At 34.2% G+C, this 19,538-nt stretch overlaps 1 protein-coding gene across 2 annotated transcripts in view; it reads right to left on the reverse strand.

Moving 5' to 3' along the window:
* The window catches only part of LOC111153230 (interactor of little elongation complex ELL subunit 2), a 63,613-nt gene that overhangs the window by 30,139 nt on the left and 13,936 nt on the right, over positions 1 to 19,538 (reverse strand). For both annotated transcript variants that reach the window (XM_022512128.1, XM_022512127.1), the window contains exons 6-10: positions 10,618 to 10,755; positions 9,925 to 10,041; positions 9,408 to 9,567; positions 8,352 to 8,533; positions 141 to 1,134 (exon numbers count right to left, since the gene is read on the reverse strand). In XM_022512128.1, the coding sequence (XP_022367836.1) occupies positions 141 to 1,134; positions 8,352 to 8,533; positions 9,408 to 9,567; positions 9,925 to 10,041; positions 10,618 to 10,755 (1,591 nt within the window). The remainder of the gene's footprint in view (positions 1 to 140; positions 1,135 to 8,351; positions 8,534 to 9,407; positions 9,568 to 9,924; positions 10,042 to 10,617; positions 10,756 to 19,538) is intronic.

Genomic DNA, 19,538 nt, shown 5'->3' on the forward strand with positions numbered 1-19,538 from the left:
AAAAATAAAATATCAATGACCATGTAAATATTATAAGACAGGTCATAGCAAAGAGAAAGAAAGGGAATAAAGGAGAAAAACCTAAGGATAAGGAAGAGGTAGAACAATTAATATAAAGGTCTTTGTAAATATTTACTTACGTCCTTTTGGCTTCTGAAACGCAGAAGGCCATACAGATTTTGGCCAACTAGAGGCATCTGAAGGAGCAGAGGATTGCTCAGAAGCAGGAGGTTGTTTAGAATTTTCCAAATTCATTAAGGGCAATTCAGGTATTTTTCTGGAAATTGGCTTTAGGAGTTCATCTTGCATTTTTAAAATTTCTCCAACTGGATCAAATTTTTTATATACTCGTTTGATAGGTTTTTTTAAAACACATGACTCTTCAGGACTACAAGTAGGATTAGTCTGGTTTCCTACAGAAGCCTGTGCTGAAGAAGAATTGGGGCTAGCTGGTTTAGAACTTAAATTAGAATTCCTATCAGTTGTCTTTCCATTACTATTATTTTGACACTCTGTATCAATGATTAAACAGTCTTCATCTGTATCACTATTGCAAAGAATTACATCTTCACTTCTTACTGCTTCTGAGGTAACAAGCTTTTCCTTTGAACTGTCTGAGTTCTCCAGAACATTTAGTTTTTCAGGGGCATATACTGTATCAGTAGCCAAATCATTTTTATGAGAGATTTCAATTTCTGCAGAACCTTCTAACTGCAAGGAATCAGATATTTTCAAGTCATTATCCTGCACCAAAAACTTGTCAGTATTTGATGCCTTTTCACCACATGGTACGATTCCCTGATCATCTTTATTTTTGCATTCCTCAGGGCCACCATCCATACCAGTCATCAGCTGTTTCTCCTTTTGCAGCTGTTCCATCAGAATCTGAGATAAACTTCTAGAATGAGCAGAAATGTCTGGTGTGGTTGGTACCACAGATGCTGTTGCTGTGCTGGGAACTGTGAGAGTATCTGTTGTGTTGGGTACTGTGGAAGTGCTTGCTGGACTTGGTGACTTTGATGGTTTGGTGGGGTTTACTCCAAAAGTTTCAAGTTCTGTGACGTCACCATCAAAATCCAGGTCCAAATTTTCAAGGGTCTCAATTTTTCGGCACTCATTAACTTCATAAGACATCTTAAGAAAATATATTGGTAAACTCTTAGCAGGTATTCCAGGACACCCCTCATCTATTGCTTAATGCCCCTACCCCTCATAAAGACAGTTCATACTCTTTAAAAGCAGAAAGAATTGTCTAATGGCTTTGAAAGGTTTTTGCTTAAGATAATGATAAACTACTAGAAACTAATTTATTCAATCTTACCTTCCCATTGAATTTTTTTTTTTTTAGAATTCAAGAGTTTAATGGATCACTATTTTTTTCTTGTTTTCAAATTATTTTTTAAAATTTAAATTCAATTAACATACAGTGTATTTTTAGTTTCAAGGCAGAGTTCAGTGATTCATCAGTTGTATATAACACACAGCACTCATTACATCACGTGCCCTCCTTAATGTTTGTCACCCAGTTACACCATCCCCCCACCCTTCCCACTGAAATGCTGATGAAACACAAGACAAATATGCCAAGTTGTAACAGCATAGGAAATAGGGAATACTTGTGAACCTGTATATCCCAAAAGAATTTCCACTCATCAGAAAACAGAACCACAAAGAACAAGTGTGGGGTCAAATAGGAAGGCAGTAGATTTTCAATGATAACCACTCCATTACACTCTTGTAGAGACACCTGTAGTTAGCTGACCAGGAGGAAAGCCTCTTTGCCACTGTGAGGAAGCTGCTTTTTAATGCAGCTCAGGAAGGGTCACCAGCTTCTGATGTATTCCTAACATCATCAGTGATTTTCTACACCTACTCAAAAAAACAACTAGTAATATGGACAGGAAATGATTTTATTATCTTCTGGGACATGAAGCCATTGAGGCTGTAGTTTTTCATGTACTGTTTTGGTAAAGGAAGAACTACAGACAGCTTTAATTTGTTCAAGAATAAACTGTCCTCTCCCCAAGCAGCAATAGATCTCTCCTCAATCTAGCAAAGGACTTTAGATAAATACTATAAAAATCTGGTTACAAGCTATGCACACCCACTAGTCATACAGTTGAGGATCTGAGGGAGGAAATGTCTAACAGCAATCACATAGTGAGTAAGAAAGAAAAACCCATTAAGTTATTCAACCTCTCTGAACTTCAATTTCTTCATTTCTAAATAGGGATGATAGGGTCATCTTCTTGGATTTGTTCTAAGGATTAAATGAGAACTTGTATATAGAAAGTTTCTTGGCATAGTCCCTGGCACATAGTAAAAAACTTCTCAGTAAAATGTAACTCTTATAAAATAGACCATGAAATTTAGTTTAAAAAAAAAAAGGAAAGGAAAGAAAAGAAAACCATATGCTGTTTACATAAGGCATTCTTACACAGGTTAAAAACAAAACAATGGGACATAATGTTAAGAAATGGAAGTAAAAGAGAGCAATATAAAGTGTTAGACAAAGCAGAATTCAATGCAAAAAGCATCAAAGGAATCCTGCATTGAAAAAAGATGAAATCCATGAATAGTGAATTGTGACATGCCAAATAACTTCAAAACAGGTAGTCAAAATTGAAGAATAAAAGAAAAATTTGACAGAAACACAACTGCACTTAGTCAACAGTACACTATCTCTGAGTAAAATAGGGATATAGGAAGTACATATACTATTAAATGAAACCAGTATATATGAATGACTGAAAACACATATATATACTGCAAAGATATACCTTTTCCCTCCCAAGAATCCAAGGGGCATTTCCAAAGATGGACTATAAATTAACATATAAAGAAAACATCAATATAGCGCAAAGCAGAATCTGCTAAGATCTTACTCTCTGTTTAGAAGAAAATAAAATTAGAGATCATTAAGAATAAATACAAACAACAATAAAGCCAAGCACTTGGACCCTAAAACACCCTCCAAATTGTTGGATAAAAGAAGAAAATACAAATAATTGCAGAATAGTTAAAACGCAACAGAAAATAGAACACTGAAGATCAGAAATATCATTCACAATCTTTTCAAGAAATAAGAAAATAACACTAATATAATTATATAATAAAATGAATAATTTAATAATTACAAAACCAAAAATTAATGAATTGAAAACAATGGTCTCATCTCTAACAGAACTTAAATAAAATTTTAAATATCATTTATCTGTAAATACTTCAGTATGCAGTTGTAAAAGGATTCTTCTCTAAAACATATTAGTTATATCAATAAAAATAATTCCTTAATGTCATAAAATACCTAATCAGTGTTAAAATTTCCAAGTCTGATATATATATTTTTTACAATTGTTTATTGGAACCAGGATCTAATCAAGATCCCCACACTGTATTTGGTTGACAAAGCTCTCAATTTTCTTTAATTTGTCAAATGCCTCTCCCCCATATTCTAACAACTCCCATATTACCAGATATTTATAGGAAAAAATAAGTTAGTTATCCTGCAAAAATGTCCAATTCTGATTTTTAGCTTCTGTATCCCTCTGTCATTTAACACATTCTTCTATTCCCTAAATTTCCTATTAAAACAATCTAGTAGCTTTATTAGATTCAGGTATAGTTTTTTTGTTGTTGTTTTTTTATCCTGAATATAGTCATACTATGTTCTTTCTACTTCAACCAGGAGGCTGATGATGTCTGGTTGTCTTTCTTCCTGTGATATTACAATCGATCTGTTGGTTCATCAAGTGTCCACAACTTAATCTGTCCATTATGAAAATCCTCACTGATGATTTTAAATAGCCACCACTGATGATTATTGCTTAGATTCACTATTTCATTAGGAGCTGCAAAATGGTGACAGTCATATTCTAACATTACCCTAAAATATAGTTTGTACTAGAAAGGCAAGACAAATATCTGGTATCTTTTCTTTTTATAAACAGTTTTTAGAATGACTATATGCACTAGCACCCTCCAAAGGTGACTAGTAATTTTTTTTAAGTATCATTATGAGTTCAGGGGTTTTAACATATTTCACATGTTTTAATTCACCGCAGTCATTCCATGTCATGTCAAACTGACACATCTCTGGTCAATAGGAAACCCTCCAGCTGGCTCTGGCATCTTTTTGAGACTATTCCATTATTATGATAAGGCTTTTACTCAACTTCTTTGAAGATTTTATTTATTTATCTAACAGAGAGAGAGAAAGCACAAGCAAGGGGGGAGGGGCAGAGGAAGAAACAGACTTCTGCTGAGTCCCCCCATCTGGGACTCAATCCCAGGACAGGCAGAAGGAGAAGCTGGCTCCCTGCTGAGCAAGGAGCCTCACTCCAGACTCAATCCCAGGACTCTGGGGTCACAACCTGAGCTGAAGACAATTAACTGACTGAGCCACCTAGGCATCATGGTAAGATTTTAAGTAACTTCTACACTCAAAGCAGGGTTTGCACCTACAACCCCAAGATCAAGAGTCATGTTCTACCACTAAAGCTAGCAAGGCAGCCCTCCCTAGTGTACTTCTTAGCTACATTTCTAGAATTGAGATTTCTACGGCAAAGGATGAACTCATTTCATGTTTTGTTGGTATATCTTTCTTCACTTGATTATGGAAATGTTATAGCAGTTATGTTTTTTTCTCTAGTACTTTTATAAGGGTTTCCATCAACAGTCCTCTTCTGTTTCTTGACTTTAAATTTGATGGGTTCTCCTGCTCCTATGGGAGGACAATCCTGTTTAAGGGCATGCCAAGATAGCTTTCTGAACTTCATGGCTCTAAGCTCATGCTCCAAGTTACCACAAGGTATGTATTTTTGTACATATGTATGTACGTATGTATGTATGTATGTATGTATGTATTTTTGTAGGTATGTATGCATGCATATAAATTTGTGTGTGCATATGTGTATAATATCTTAAGTACATTCTGAAATCTGCTTTTTCTAGTCCCCTCTCCCTCAGTTATATGAAAACTTCTCTTTTCCTTTCCTTTAATGTCCTTGTTTTACTCAATATGAACTCTTTTAGTCTGAGTGAAGGCTTTTGTTTTGGAAGGAGCTTTGGTTGGTTAGTTTCTAGGGTTTTTATGGCTCAGGTCATCTCAGAACTCTCTTAATTTCCCGACTGTCCCTGGACTCATCTACAAATTACAGCCTACCCATATTATTTTCACTTGTTTTTCTTTATTCCTTCTTGCATCTGTACCATTCTCCTCCTGTCTGAGATTATTTTCCTTGTGCCTGAAGAACATCCCTGCATTGGGTTCTGTGCTCAGCTTGGAGTCAGCCTGAGACTCTCTCTCCCCCTACTCTCTGCTTCTCCCTGCCTCTTTCTCTCTCTGATATAAATGAATAAGTAAATCTTTAAAAAAAAAAAAAAAAAAAAAAAAAAAAAAAAAAAAAAAAAAAAAAAAGCCACCAGAAAAACAAAAGTCACATTACCATTATAAGTCTTCTGGTAGCAAACCCAGTTTTTATCTGAAAATATCTTTAATTTTTTATTTAAGGATATTTCCCCTGATTAAGAATTTTAGTGTATGGGTTATTTTGGCACAATATATTGTACCATTGTCTTCTAGCTTCCATTGTTGTTGCTGACAAATTACTTGCTAGTCTCTTAGTCTTATAATGGTAATGTGCCTTTTGTTTTTCTGGTGGCTTTTTTTTTTTTTTTTTTTTTTAAGATTTACTTATTCATTTATATTAGAGAGGGAAAGAGGCAGGGAAAAGCAGAGAGAGGGGGGGAGAGAAAGTCTCAGGCTGACTCCAAGCTGAGCACAGAGCCCAATGCAGGGCTCAATCTCATAACCCTAAGATCACTACCTGAGCTGAAATCAAGAGTTGGACACTTAACTAACTGTGCCACCCAGGTACCTGGTTTCTGGTGGCTTTTAAGAATTTCTTCTTTGGGGCTCCTGGGTGGCTCAGTGGATTAAGCCTCTGCCTTCAGCTCAGGTCATGATCTCAGGGTCTTGGGATTGAGCCCCGAGTCTAGGCTCTCTGCTCAGCAGGGAGCCTGCTTCCTCCTCTCTCTCTGCCTGCCTCTCTGCCTACTTGTGATCTCTCTCCTTCTCTGTCAAATAAATAAAATAAAATCTTAAAAAAAGGGGGGGGTTTCTTCTTTGTTTCCAACTATTGCTTTGGTCTGATTATCTCTTTTATACTATTCTTCTGGGTAAAACTACACATATGTTAGAGGTTCACTATATCCTCGATATCTCTGGCCCTATTCTCCCTATTTTCTATATTTTTGTCTGTGTTTCATTATGGATAGTCTTTTGAGACCCATCTTCCAGTTTATCAATTCTCTTTTCAGCTTTATTTAAGGCGCTAATAACCCCATTTACAAAATTCTTAAGTTGCTATATTTTGCAGTTGATAATTTTTTCTTTAGTTCTTTTTCAAATCTACGATCTCTTTTAAATTTTCTAGTTCCTCATTGAAATTTTTAAGCATGGCTTTAATTTCCTTGAACACTGTATAATTAAACAGAGCTGGCTAACAGTTTGTGACTGATAACTGCAGGATCTGTTTCCGTGAGTCAATTTCTTTGGTCATTGTTTCTGATGGTTCTTACTCACAATATCCAGTTCAGTTATCCTTGTGCTTTCTGGATACTTTATTTAAAGAGTTAACTGTAGAAATAATTTATGGCTCAAAATGACATTATGTTCCTCTAAGAATCATTTTCATTTTTTCTTACTAGATGTCTAGAGACACTAGCAATCCCAAAGCATCTCAATCCAAGTTCAAGGCCTGAAAACATTTACAATCTCTGAGAAAGTGGATTTATTTCTAGTTCACCCTTACTCCCGGGGTGCAGCTCTGTAGGGTTCAAGCCCTTGGTAGAAAATCAAACTTTGACTTTTGTCGCCCTAGTCTTGTGATGTTGCCAAAAGCATAGTTCATTTTTTGCTGCCCTTTCAGAAACGGCAAATCCATTCAGGACAAAAATGACTCTAAGACTAACTCTCTGGATTCTGGTCTTCTCTAGTATCTCAGCCCTGTAATTCCTCACTATCTTGTTAGCTCTCCGATTATGCTAAGAAAGAGATTTTAAATTTTGTCCAGATTTTTAAGTTGTAATTAGTAATGGTCAAGGTCCAAATTACTTGGTTTACCATTACAGAAAGAAGTTACCCTGTCACTTTTATCCCTTTTAACCTACTTCATGTTTCTTCGTAGTGCTTGTTACTTCTTGACATTCACCTCACACCAAGTATAAGATTTAAAAATGTAAAAAAAGAAACTCAAACTCTGGAAGTGCTTTATAATATTACACCATAAATAAATTAATGGCTAACAGCAGAGAAAAACAAATATGGAACACAAAAGGCCAATATTCTTAAAATAGTATTAGCTCCTAGGTATAAATAAAATAAACTAAAAAGTTTTTCTATTTTATCTTCTGATTTTGTTTGCTCTTTCACTTTATTCAAGTCTTTGTTCAAATTTTCTCTCCTTGGAAAAACCTTCTTGGTCATCAATTTTAAATAGTCTCATTCCCATCTCTTTACCCTTAGCCTACTCTATTTTTCTGAATAGCATTTATCACTAACTGCTTATTCCCTGAAATTTTATTATTTTCATTCTCTATCACTAATGTAAACTGTGAGAGAAAAAGAGACTTTAATTTTATTCACTGCTGTATCCTCAGTACATAGGACAGTATCTGCTCAATAAGTATTTGTAAAATGAGTAAAATGAATAAAGTTTTGTCTAAACATGAAATAATAAAAATAGTATTTATGGAGTGCCAGGCATTGTCCTAAATGCTTTACTTGTATTAACTCATTTAATCCCAAATAATCCTGAGTTAGGTACTGTCATGAAGCCCATTTTACAGATGAGCAAACCAGAGACAGGGAAATTATGAAGCTTGCCTAGGGTCACGCAGCTACTGAGTATACGGAAAAAGATTAACAATCTGGCCAAATACTTTTCTGCACCAATCAAACTCATCTATTCCTTTTCATACTTAAAAACTCTTGAATATGAATGAGGCCAATTAAATAAAACCACTATCATGATTACCACCACCACTAAGTTTTACATATATACTAAAGACTGTACTCAGCATTTTACATATAATATCAAACTTAATCCTTACAACAGTCTTTTGAAGTACATATCATCATCTTTCTTTTACAAAAGGAGATAACTGAGGTTGCGGGAAGTTAAATTAGTTGCTTAAAAGTCTAGCTTGACCTGGGGTTCAATTTTAAGTATCAATCTAAAGCCTTTATTTTTAACTACTAGATTTAAAGACTTGTAATAAAACTTTATGCTTCAAAAAGATAAAGAACATTCCCTTAAAAAAAAAAAAAAAAAGCAAGCATTACATACTTCCATTTCAGACATATAATCTTCTGGTTTGTCCATAAATACTGCAGAGACTGGAACAGATGTGTTTTTGGACATCATGAATTTTAATGGAGCTTCATGGAAGATTTGATTTCTCTCTCTCATTGTCATTTTCTTTTGGGGAAGTGGTGAATTAATATAAATTACTTTAACTGGTTTTGAACCTTAAAACAAAAACAGAAGAAAGTGGTTAGTTTCTAGAAGTTCTATTTCAAAACAAACAGGATGCAGGACAGAAAGATCACCAAATAAAGAAATAGAGCATAAGAAAGTGTAGCACATCTCATGTATATTCCAGCCTTGAACTTGTGATCTTTAATGTCCCCTACAGTTATAAGGGTGAGAAAATTTGACCGGGAAGAAAAAAATGTTCTCTAATAATTTTTAAAAAGATTTTCTGCTTTTCATTTCCTATACTTTTACCTGTCATTATTACTCAGTTCTTACAGGACTATGTTTTCAAAAAGTGATGAAATTCAACCACAGAGAATATATTACATTAAACTCTAATCTGTAATTTCATTTTATTAGATATAGTTCTATATTGACTATAATTGTTATATACAATAATATGAATTCTAGAAGATATTAACTTTACTGTCCAAGGAAAAACAATCCTATACTTACAAGGATAGACCTATTGTTAATTCTGAATTCCAATACCAAACAAGTAAATAAGTCTTGGAAACTCACCATTTGAGGTTGTCTAATAAAGTATCGCATTCTTTTCATTTCGGTGAAAGACAGAGCTTCATTATTTCATGTAGTTTTGGATACCCTAAACCATAATTCTCTCTTACCTCCCCCAATATGAATACAAGTTTTATATATCTAATTATTTATATGTGAGGATGAATCCTATAGTAGTATTACATATTTAAAGTTCTACTAAATGTAAATGTAAAATTTACATCCTCCTTAAATCAAAACCTAAGATTTTTTTTTATTTGACAAATGACCACCTATATTTAGACAGCTGAAATACAAGTGTTCCAACTCCTCTTTTGAGATTATTACTTGATATGGTAAATCACAAACCTGCAACGGGTATTACTTGAATACACACAGGAATTTCCCACTGTTCCTTGTAGTTTGGTCCATGATTATTTAATAATGTAAATAATGATTGACTGGTTAGAGCTATCTGAGGGTGATATCTTGAAACAAGCTTCTCGGCATTTGGATCTTTACTAATATCCTGAAAAACAACATATAACTCGTTACTTCATTATATTTATTGAAAATTTCTTTGATGATGTACTAAAAAGAAGGGAGACATTTAGGAAGGGGACTTTTTTTTTTTTAAGATTTTATTTATTTGAAAGAGAGAGAGAACGAGAAAGCATGAGCTGGGGGAGTAGGGAGGTGGAATAGGGAGCACGACATGGGGCTCGATCCCAGGACCCTGAGATCATGACCCCAGCTGAAAGCAGATGCTTAACCGGCAGAGCCACCCAGACACCCCAAGAAGGGGACTTTAGAACAGTAATATCATATGTACTTTATGAGGTACAGAAGATTACTCGGGAAAATCCAAAAGTACTTTCCTACTTACATAATGCAGAGCTGCAGCTGTTTTTTCTGGTGTCTCAGTGGTAGATATGTTATCTTTTGAGAGCTGCAACTTCACAGGCATTGAGGGAAATACAGTTTTCACATATTTTACACTGCCCTAAGAAAAAAGGGAATCTCTTATTGCAAATATCACATGTATTTTTTTCCCCTAAGAAAAGTATCTTTTCATCATATGAAACTCTTAAAATTCTCCACTCTAAAAACTTCTTAAAAGCCATGACTTCCATGATTTTGCTTGATAACCTACATGTGATTTTTTTTTTTTTAAAGGTTCAAGACAAGGATGCCATGCCATTTTCCTTACCACTTTACATTCTAACCTTTCATTTTATAAGGTACAAATATAACAGAAACTCTAAAATATCCTCTCTGTACAAACTTACTTCCAGTGATTTTGAGTAAAATAATTTGAAAGAAAAAAGGTTCCCTGCTGTACTTTGGAACATGAAGAAAGATAAGAAACGAAGAAAACCAATAAATAAAGTTGGCAGTGATATTTAAAAAAATATATATGAAGTACTAATATCTATAAAATAAAAAAGACACATTTGCATTGCATTTTTTAGAAGTTACAGCTCATTATTGTTCAAAACCTAAATATATATCTTGTCCACCTGAAATATAGGTGATGTTTCAGACAAAATAAGTTTATACCTTCATTGGTAAACCTTACCAATGCGAGAAGAGTTTTTTCTAACTTTAATCCCATTTCTATTCTGAATGGGAAGAATCCCATTAAGCTTGTGACTTCATGAAGAGTATAGAACTCTGGATACTTTTTCACTTGTTCAGTACAAGCTCTTAAAATTTGCTAGGAAATAAAAATGAAGAGAAATTCATTTGAACCATATTTTCCTAATAATACAATGAAAGTAACTTAGTTACATGTGACTATATAATTATTCATTACGAATATTAGTCTCATTTCATTAAATCAAACTTCTAATAATCCAAGCATAATGTATATTCCTTACTTGAGTTACTCTCTTATTTTCATAATAATTCTTTTTAACCTAATTTCTTAAATGATTGGTATTTAATAATACTAAAATTAGCAATAGTATTAAAATTTAAAATTAAATAGAAAAGATGCATCATATTTTCTGTGCTATTTAAGAAACGTCAAGGAAATAAAGCCGCATGAAAATTTTAACACATTTTCTTGCAATAAAAGCAGATATATGACTAATTAGAAATAAATAAGTTTAATACACTAAAAATATTCCCAAGCACAAAGAATTAACCAAGTAGTTATCCAAGAAATCACCCTAATCTACAATCTAAAAAAATAAATAACAATGTTAAAACTAATTAAATGATGGAGTATTTAGTATTTTCTTCTCTCCAAACTTTTCAAAATACTAATAACTTACCAGGAAATATAATCAAGAAGGAAATAAAATTCACAGCTTTACTCAAGCAGAATACATGATATTGTGATAATATGTAAATAACTCAAAGATGCAGAGTGATTTTGGATAGGAGTGGGGTTATAATTAAAAACGTATGTATATCATCTTCTAAGAAGCATATTTTTTCTTGTCAATGAATTTTTCTTGTCAATGAATCTAATCTGAAGCTTTTAGAATTTACTTTATATCACAAAAGTAAATTAGCAATAAGCATATCTTTGTAATCTTTATATCCTCTTTCAGACATTTATAAAATTCATTAAGTTACAAATTATTAACTTTACTCCAGTGTCTTTTAATCTCATATCCTCTTCTCCCCTTCCTTAATCCTCACTCCCTGCTGTCTTTCACATTTTCCCCCTCCATCCATTCTTTTCAATGCTGACTTTGGTATTTTATTTGGGATATTAGTTGCAACTAAGGCAGGTGTGGGTTAACATGGAAAAGTTGTTTTAAAAAATCTCAACTGCAGTCAGATCTGCATAGTATCTTTGCTCATTTATATTAGTTAACTTCCACCCCTAACATTGCCATCCTATAGCAGCCATTAAAAGAACAAGAACCTGAACCTACACATGCAAAAGAAAGCAATATATAAGAACTATATGACACAGAGACTATTCTAGTTAGATATTTGCTCACACATCTCTCTTAGTAAAACTGTGTTGGATGTTAGTGTTCTAACTTAGTAATTACTTAATTCAGTAATTAGGGAAAGAGAAAGTCACAGGAAACTCTAACAGTTTTACTCTTATATTCAGATATATTACTGTATATTATTAGAGGTATTTCATAACTGGTAGGTGTCAAGCAACTAAAGGATCATTTTTTAACTAATAATTTATTTGTCTTTGAAAAACAGCTATGAAGGTTAAGAGATTCTGGCTGTTTCCCATCAAATAAACCCATAAATAAAACCCATAAAATAAATAACCAATTGTTATTTAATATTCAAATAAACCCATAAATAAACCCATAAATAAAACCCATAAAATAAAATAAATAACCACTAAATGTTATTTAATATTCAAAATATCTTGAAAACTAAATACACCAAAAGCACATGCAAGTACATACTACAGATCTATCATTACAAAGAAAGGTGAAAATGACTCTGCTAGATTTTTATTTTGGGTCAAAAAGGAAAAATATGGTATTATACATGTTTGAAATGTAAAAACATAATGGACACTACTTCTGGCAGTATGATAGAGTAGGCATACTTTAGAGAGAGAGCACTTCTATCCAAATCCCACTAGATACTGGATAAATTACAACTAACAACTTTCATGCATTACTTGGCTTAGTAAAAAGCAAAAAGAATCTCAAGGACTGTAAGTAAATAAAAAAACCCGACACACCTAGAGTGAGAAGAAATAGGGGCTGTGTGCAGAAAACGTATAAAAGATGAGGTATCTTGAGGTCAAATGCCTCCTCCAGTGGGAAGATCAGATGAGGAGCTGAACATGAGACTCTTATATTTAAGGCTCACAAAACGGAGATCTGAACTATATTTGCACACCCATGTTTAAAGCAGGGTTATTCACAACTGCCAAAAGATGGAAGTAACCAGAGTAACCATCAATGGATGAACGGGTAAGCAAAATGTCCAAATACATACAATGGAATATGTATTCAGCCTTAAAAAGGAAGGGAATTTAGAAAAATGCTAGAACATGGGTGAATCTTGAAGACATTACATTAAGTAAAATATATCACAAAGAACAAATACCATAAATTTCAATTATATGGGGTTACCCAGAGAAGATCAAAATTCACAGAAAGTAGAATGGTGGTTGCTACAAACTGTGAGTGGTGGGAATTGAGAGTTATTTTTTAATGGATGCGATAAAATAAAAAATACCTATTTGGTCTTTGTCCTTGGTTCCTAACACAGGGCACTAAAACCCTAGAAATTTCTGGAGTGACAAGAATGAATATCTTTTGTTTGCTAATGAGATGACTCATGGCTCCTAGATAACTTCAGAGAGGGACAGATGCCAGAAAGACCAGGGTGTGATTACAGGGCTGGAGATTGACTTAATCACCAACAGCCAATAATTTAATCAATCATGCCTAGGAAACAAAGCTTCCATAAAAATCCCTAAACTACGGGGTTCAGAGAGCTCCAAGGTTGGTGAACACATGGGTGCGGGGAGGGTGATATGCTTGGAGAAGGCATAGAAGCTCTGTGCCCCTTCCCCCATTTCTTGCCCTATGCATCTCTCTCTTCCATTTGGCTGTTCCTGAGTTGTATCCTTTATAATAAACTAGAAATAGTAAGTAAAGTGTCTTCCTGAGTTCTGTAGCAAATTACTGAACCAGAGGAAGAGGTCATGGGAACCCTAAGCCTACTATTAGAGAGTTGGAGAACTTGTATTGGTGGATAATGGTAAGAATAGCTGCCTTCCAGGGAGTTGGGAGAACTGGTTGGTGTGGGGGGTGGGGAACAAAACAAGTATTTGGTATCAAAAGTGTTGTTAGCAGAAACTGTTTAGAAATGGGTAGAGTCTTAGTTTTGCAAGGTGCAAAGATTCTGGAGATCGGCTATATAACAATATGAACGTACTTAATATTACTGAACTGCACACTTAAAGATAATTGAAGGTAGCGAATTTTAAGTTATGTGTATTTCACCACAATTAAAAATAAATTCTAAAAAAGGGAAGGAAATACACATACTACATGGTTGAACCATGAAGAATACACTATGCTAAGTAATAAAATTAAAAAAAAAAAAATCAAATAAATAAATAAATAAATATAAAGTAAATAAATAAATAATAAAATAAATATATAAATATAAAATAAATAAAAATAAATAAAAATCACAAAAGGACAAATACTCTACTTATGTGAGGTACCTAGAAAAGTCAAATTCATAGAGCTAGAAAGTAGAATGGTGGTTTCCAGGGACTGGGGATAAAAGGGAATGATGAGTTATTATTTAATGAGTACAGAGTTTCAGCTTGGGAAGATGAGAAAGTTCTAAAGGTGGACAGTAGAATTTTATTTATGACAGTATAAAAAGTATTTTATGCCATTCAACTGTCCTTAAAAATGGTTACAATTTTATGTTACTTATATTTTACCACAGTTAAAGGGGGGAGAGAGGTAGATGGGGCGGGGGACAGAATAGAAGACAGACTGTGGTCTAACCTAGGGAATATGGGAATCCCAGAAAGACAGAGTTGAGAAAATGAAGGAGAAGCAATAACAGAAAATGGCTGAGAATTTTCCAGAACTGAATAAGGATAGGAATATACAGATACAAGAAATATAATGAACCAACACTGTAGTGAAACTATTAAATGCCAAAAATAAAGAGCAGTCAGAGAGGAAAGACAGATTCCCTAAAAGAAAGGATAAACAGATGATGCACTTTTCAAAAACAGAAGCCAGAAAAAGCAGAATTAAATCTTCAGATTGAGAAACAAAACAGTCAACTTAGAATTATGTATGGAGCAAAACTATTGTATAAGAAGGAGAACAAAATAAAAGTGTTTTCAGATAAACCTAAAGATTGTTCATCACCAAGAGACAGTCATCAAAGCAACATCTAGGACACAAAGTATTTCAGGAACAATAAGGATGATCTCAGAATATATATTTGAGAAGAAGCAATGGAAAGCCAAAAATTGTCAGAATTTGTAGATAAATTAAAACACTGTTCATATAAAATAATAACAGGTTTAAATAATAGGTTTAAAAAAGACAGCATTAAATAACATCAGTCAGAAGGGATGGATGAAAGTCAAAATGCTCTACAGTCCCTGTAGATACCTAGACTAATAGAAACAGAATAGAACCAGGAAACTGACCCATACATCAATGACAGGCAATTGAATGAGGGGGAAAAAAAAATCACTGTAAAAATTCAAGGGTAACCATTAGGAGAAGAGAAAAACAAAGAATAAATTCCAACTCAATAAGGAGAAGAAAAGAAGAAGGATTCAATCCTCTCAAAAGAAGTAAAATTGGAAAGAATTTTAGAAAAAGACAAATGAAATCACAAGTCCATGCATGTTAATTATCATAATAAATGTGAATAACTAATCTTTCTAGTTAAAAGACAAGAGATGTCAGATTTTATTTAAAAAGAAAGGGAACAAAGGCAATAAAGCTAAGCACTATTTTAAAAGATACTTGTAAAATACAAACTCTACAGGATGGGAAGAAATCCTATTGAAATCCCAACTAACTCTCCTGTAGAAATTGACAAGTGGATTCCAAATGGAAATGCAAAGGCCTAAAAGAATCAAAACGATTTTTAAAAAGAACAAAGTTGCAGGACTTTCCTCACATGGTTTCAAATCTTACAAGACTTAGGTGGTAGTGGCATGAAGACAGATTTATAGATTAATGAAATAAAACAGAGTCAGGAAATCGACCCACACACATATCATTGGTGACAAGGCAATTCAATGAGGAAAAAATAGCTTTTTCAACCAACAGTGCTAGGCAGAGTTTCTCAATATTGGTATTTTCCACATTTTGGACCAGATGATGCTTTGTGGTGGGGGGCTGTCCCAAACACTGAAGGATTTTTAGCAACATCCTCGGCTCTATCCACCAAATGCTGGAAGTACTCCTTCCTCAGTTGTGACAACCAAAAATGTCTCCAGACATTATCAAATGTCCTCTGGGAGGCAAAATCACTCTCAGGTGAGAATTACTAGGCTCGAATTAGATATCCATATGAAAGAAGAATGAACTTTGATCCAAACCTCACATCTTGTAACATAAAAACTTGAAATGAAGTTTCATAGTAAAGTTAAAACTATAAAACCTCTAGATCAGGGTTTCTCAACACAAGCATTACAGACACTTTGGTCTGGATAATTCTTTGTTGTGGGAGATGTCATGTGCATTGCTGATGCTTAGTACATCCCTGGCCTCTAGCCGATAAATACCAGCAGCATTTGGCCACTTGTGACAAAAAAAAATGTCTCCAGACATTGCTAAAATCCATAGGGCAGGGGTAAAAGTAAAAGTGATCCCAGATGGGAACCACTTGGGGTCAGCAAAGATTTCTATACTAGAACACATAAAAGCACCAACCATAAAACATTTTGAAAAATGAGACTTCATTAAAATTAAAATTCTGTTGAGCTACACTCTTAAAAACATTAAAAAACACGTCACAAACTGGAGAAAACTACATATATAATAGACTTGTATTCAGAATATATAAAGATTTCAAGACTCAATAAAAATAAAAACCAATAGGGGAACCTGGGTGGCTCAGTGGGTTAAGCCTCTGCCTTTGGCTCAGGTCATGATCTCAGGGTACTGGGATCCTGCATCAGGTGCTCTGCTCAGCGGGGAGCCTGCTTCCCCCTCCTCTGCCTACTTGTGATCTCTCTCTCTGTCAAATAAATAAAATCTTTAAAAAATATATTAAAAAAAAAAAACCAATAAAATCAGCCAAAGATTTTAAAACATCATCACTCATTAGGGAAATGCAAACTAGGGCCATAATGAGACACCACTACACACCTATGAGGTTGTTAAAATGTAAAAAGATTACTAGTATTTGGGAATGCAAACTGGTATAGCCACCCTGGAAGAAAGTATGGAGGTTCCCCAAAAAGTTAAAAATAGAACTATCCTAGGATCCAGCAATTATAAACTAGGTATTTACTGAAAGGATACAAAAATACATGTTTGAAGGGGTATATGTGCCCTGACGTTTACAGCAGCATTATCAACAACAGCCAAACTATGGAAAGAACACAAGTGTCCATCAACTCATGAATGAATAAAGCAAATGTGCTGTGTGTGTGTATATATAAACACACACAGACACACACACGTATATATGTATATATACACACATATATACTATACACACATAAAGGAATACTACTCAGTCATCAAAAAGAATGAAATCTTGTCATTTGTAACAATGCAGATGGAGATAAAGTGTATTATGCTATGTGAAATAAATCAGAAAAAGACAATACCACGACTTCATTTATATGTGGAATTTAAGAAACAAAACAGGTAAACATATGGGGAAAAAGAGAAAAGGAAACAAACCATGAGAAATTCAATGATAGAAAACAAACAGAGCTGATGGAGGGAGGTGGTGAAAGATGTGTTAAATGGGTGATGGACATTGAGCAGGGAACTTGTAATGATGAGCACTGGGTGTTATATGTAAGTGACAGATCACTAAATCCTACTCCTGAAACCAATGTTATACTCTATGTTAACTAACAAGAATTTAAATAAAAATATGAAAAATAAAAAACTGCATGGGTGTGACTACGGTCATCAACAGGAAGAAAGATGAAACCTAAGATCAAAACTTTACTTTTCTTAAAAAAAAAAAAAAAAAAAAAAAAAAAAAAGCAGGGGAGAATAGGGAGAACATAAAAAAACTTTTCCAAACTGTTTTCAGTATCCTATTGCTTGACAGTACTAGTAATATTATTCTAAGATTGTTATGAGTATAATGTGGTATAAAGTAAGTGAGATACATGTAGTATTTTTTCTTTACATAAGTATTTCCTAGCTCCATTGACTAAAATATTCTCAGAAACAATGATCAATCCAGGAGCAATGACCATCCCCAGCTACCCAGACTGTAGTCCTGAAATACCACTTGCCACTGAAAGAAACAAAGGCTCTGGAGAATTGGTGATACCAGAGTTAAGAAAGGAAATGTACAAAACAAGCCCTAAAGACTACCACAGTGATTCAAAAAGACTCAAAACCTGTATGAAGAGCAGTCACTGGCTAAAGCTGGTATTATTTGAGCTTCAAAAAGAGTAATTACAGTGGACTCAAACCCATAATATTTTTTAAAAAAGAAAACACTGATCAACATTGGAGAAGAAGGAATCAATTTTTTCAAAACTGACACATAAAGGGAAAGAATCTAGCATTTTTTTCTGCTACATGGATGGGGAAACCACACAGATGAGGGAAAATATATCTTAATAAAATTATTTCAACCAATAAATATAATAAATTATGCAACTAGAATCCTACGATTTTTATATTCCCCAGTGAATGAATAGACCTAGGCATCGATCATGAACAGCGGCAACCACAAAAAAGAAACAACCAGATATACGTGCCACCTGGTTAAAGAACACAACGTCTATGTGTTGAACCCATTTAGCAAAGACTAATTCTGATCAAGCTTCCAGATCCCAACAACAATTTGTAAGAAATACAGAGAAAAGAGGAACATGTTGAATGTCACTGTGAATAAGCAATCATCAAAATCTAGACCATGGGAAATTTTACAGGTCAAATGACTGAAGTTCTTAGAAAGATGAAGTTGTTTTTTTTTAAAGATTTTATTTATTTATTTGACAGATCACAAGTAGGCAGAGAGGCAGGCAGAGAGAGGGGGAAGCAGGCTCCCTGCTGAACAGAGAGACCGACATGGGGCCTGATCCCAGGACCCCAAGATCATGACCTGAGCCGAAGGCAGAGGATCAACCCACTGAGCCACCCAGGCGCCCCTACAAAGATGAAGTTTAAGGAAAAGAAAGGAATGGAGGGGGAACTTGTAGATTAAAAGAGACCATTTTATCAAATAAAAGAAAAAGTTTCCAACACACATAACCCATAAAATTTGAAAGAATTCCCACATATCAACAACAAAAAGAAAATCCAGTAGAATATAGGGCAAAACTTGAACAGCTGATTCATAAGAAATAATCAATTAGCGTATGAAAAGATGCAAAGTCTTATTACATATATAATACCATATCCTCTAGATTGCCTAAAACTGAAATGACCACCATGTAAGTTTTAACTTCCTCAAGTTAATATCCTCATAAAGACCAACAAAACTCTCACAGGCAGACTGTAAAATGGCGCAACCCTTTGGAAAATAGTTGGACATTTACTAATGTTGAAGATATGCATATACTCTATGACTCAACAATTCCATTCCAAGAGACATGTATGAGAACTTTCATAGGAGCACTGCTTAGAAAAGCTCCAAAAAGGAAACAACTCAAACTTTTTTTTTTTTTTTTTTTTAAAGATTTTATTTATTTATTTGTCAGAGAGAGAGAGGGAGAGAGAGCGAGCACAGGCAGACAGAATGGCAGGCAGAGGCAGAGGGAGAAGCAGGCTCCCTGATGAGCAAGGAGCCCGATGTGGGACTTGATCCCAGGACGCTGGGATCATGACCTGAGCCTTCGGCTCAGGTCAT

Source organism: Enhydra lutris, unplaced genomic scaffold (genome assembly GCF_002288905.1).
Source record: "Enhydra lutris kenyoni isolate GAN:26980312 unplaced genomic scaffold, ASM228890v2 scaffoldscaffold31, whole genome shotgun sequence".
In the NCBI taxonomy this organism is placed as follows: Eukaryota; Metazoa; Chordata; class Mammalia; order Carnivora; family Mustelidae; genus Enhydra; species Enhydra lutris.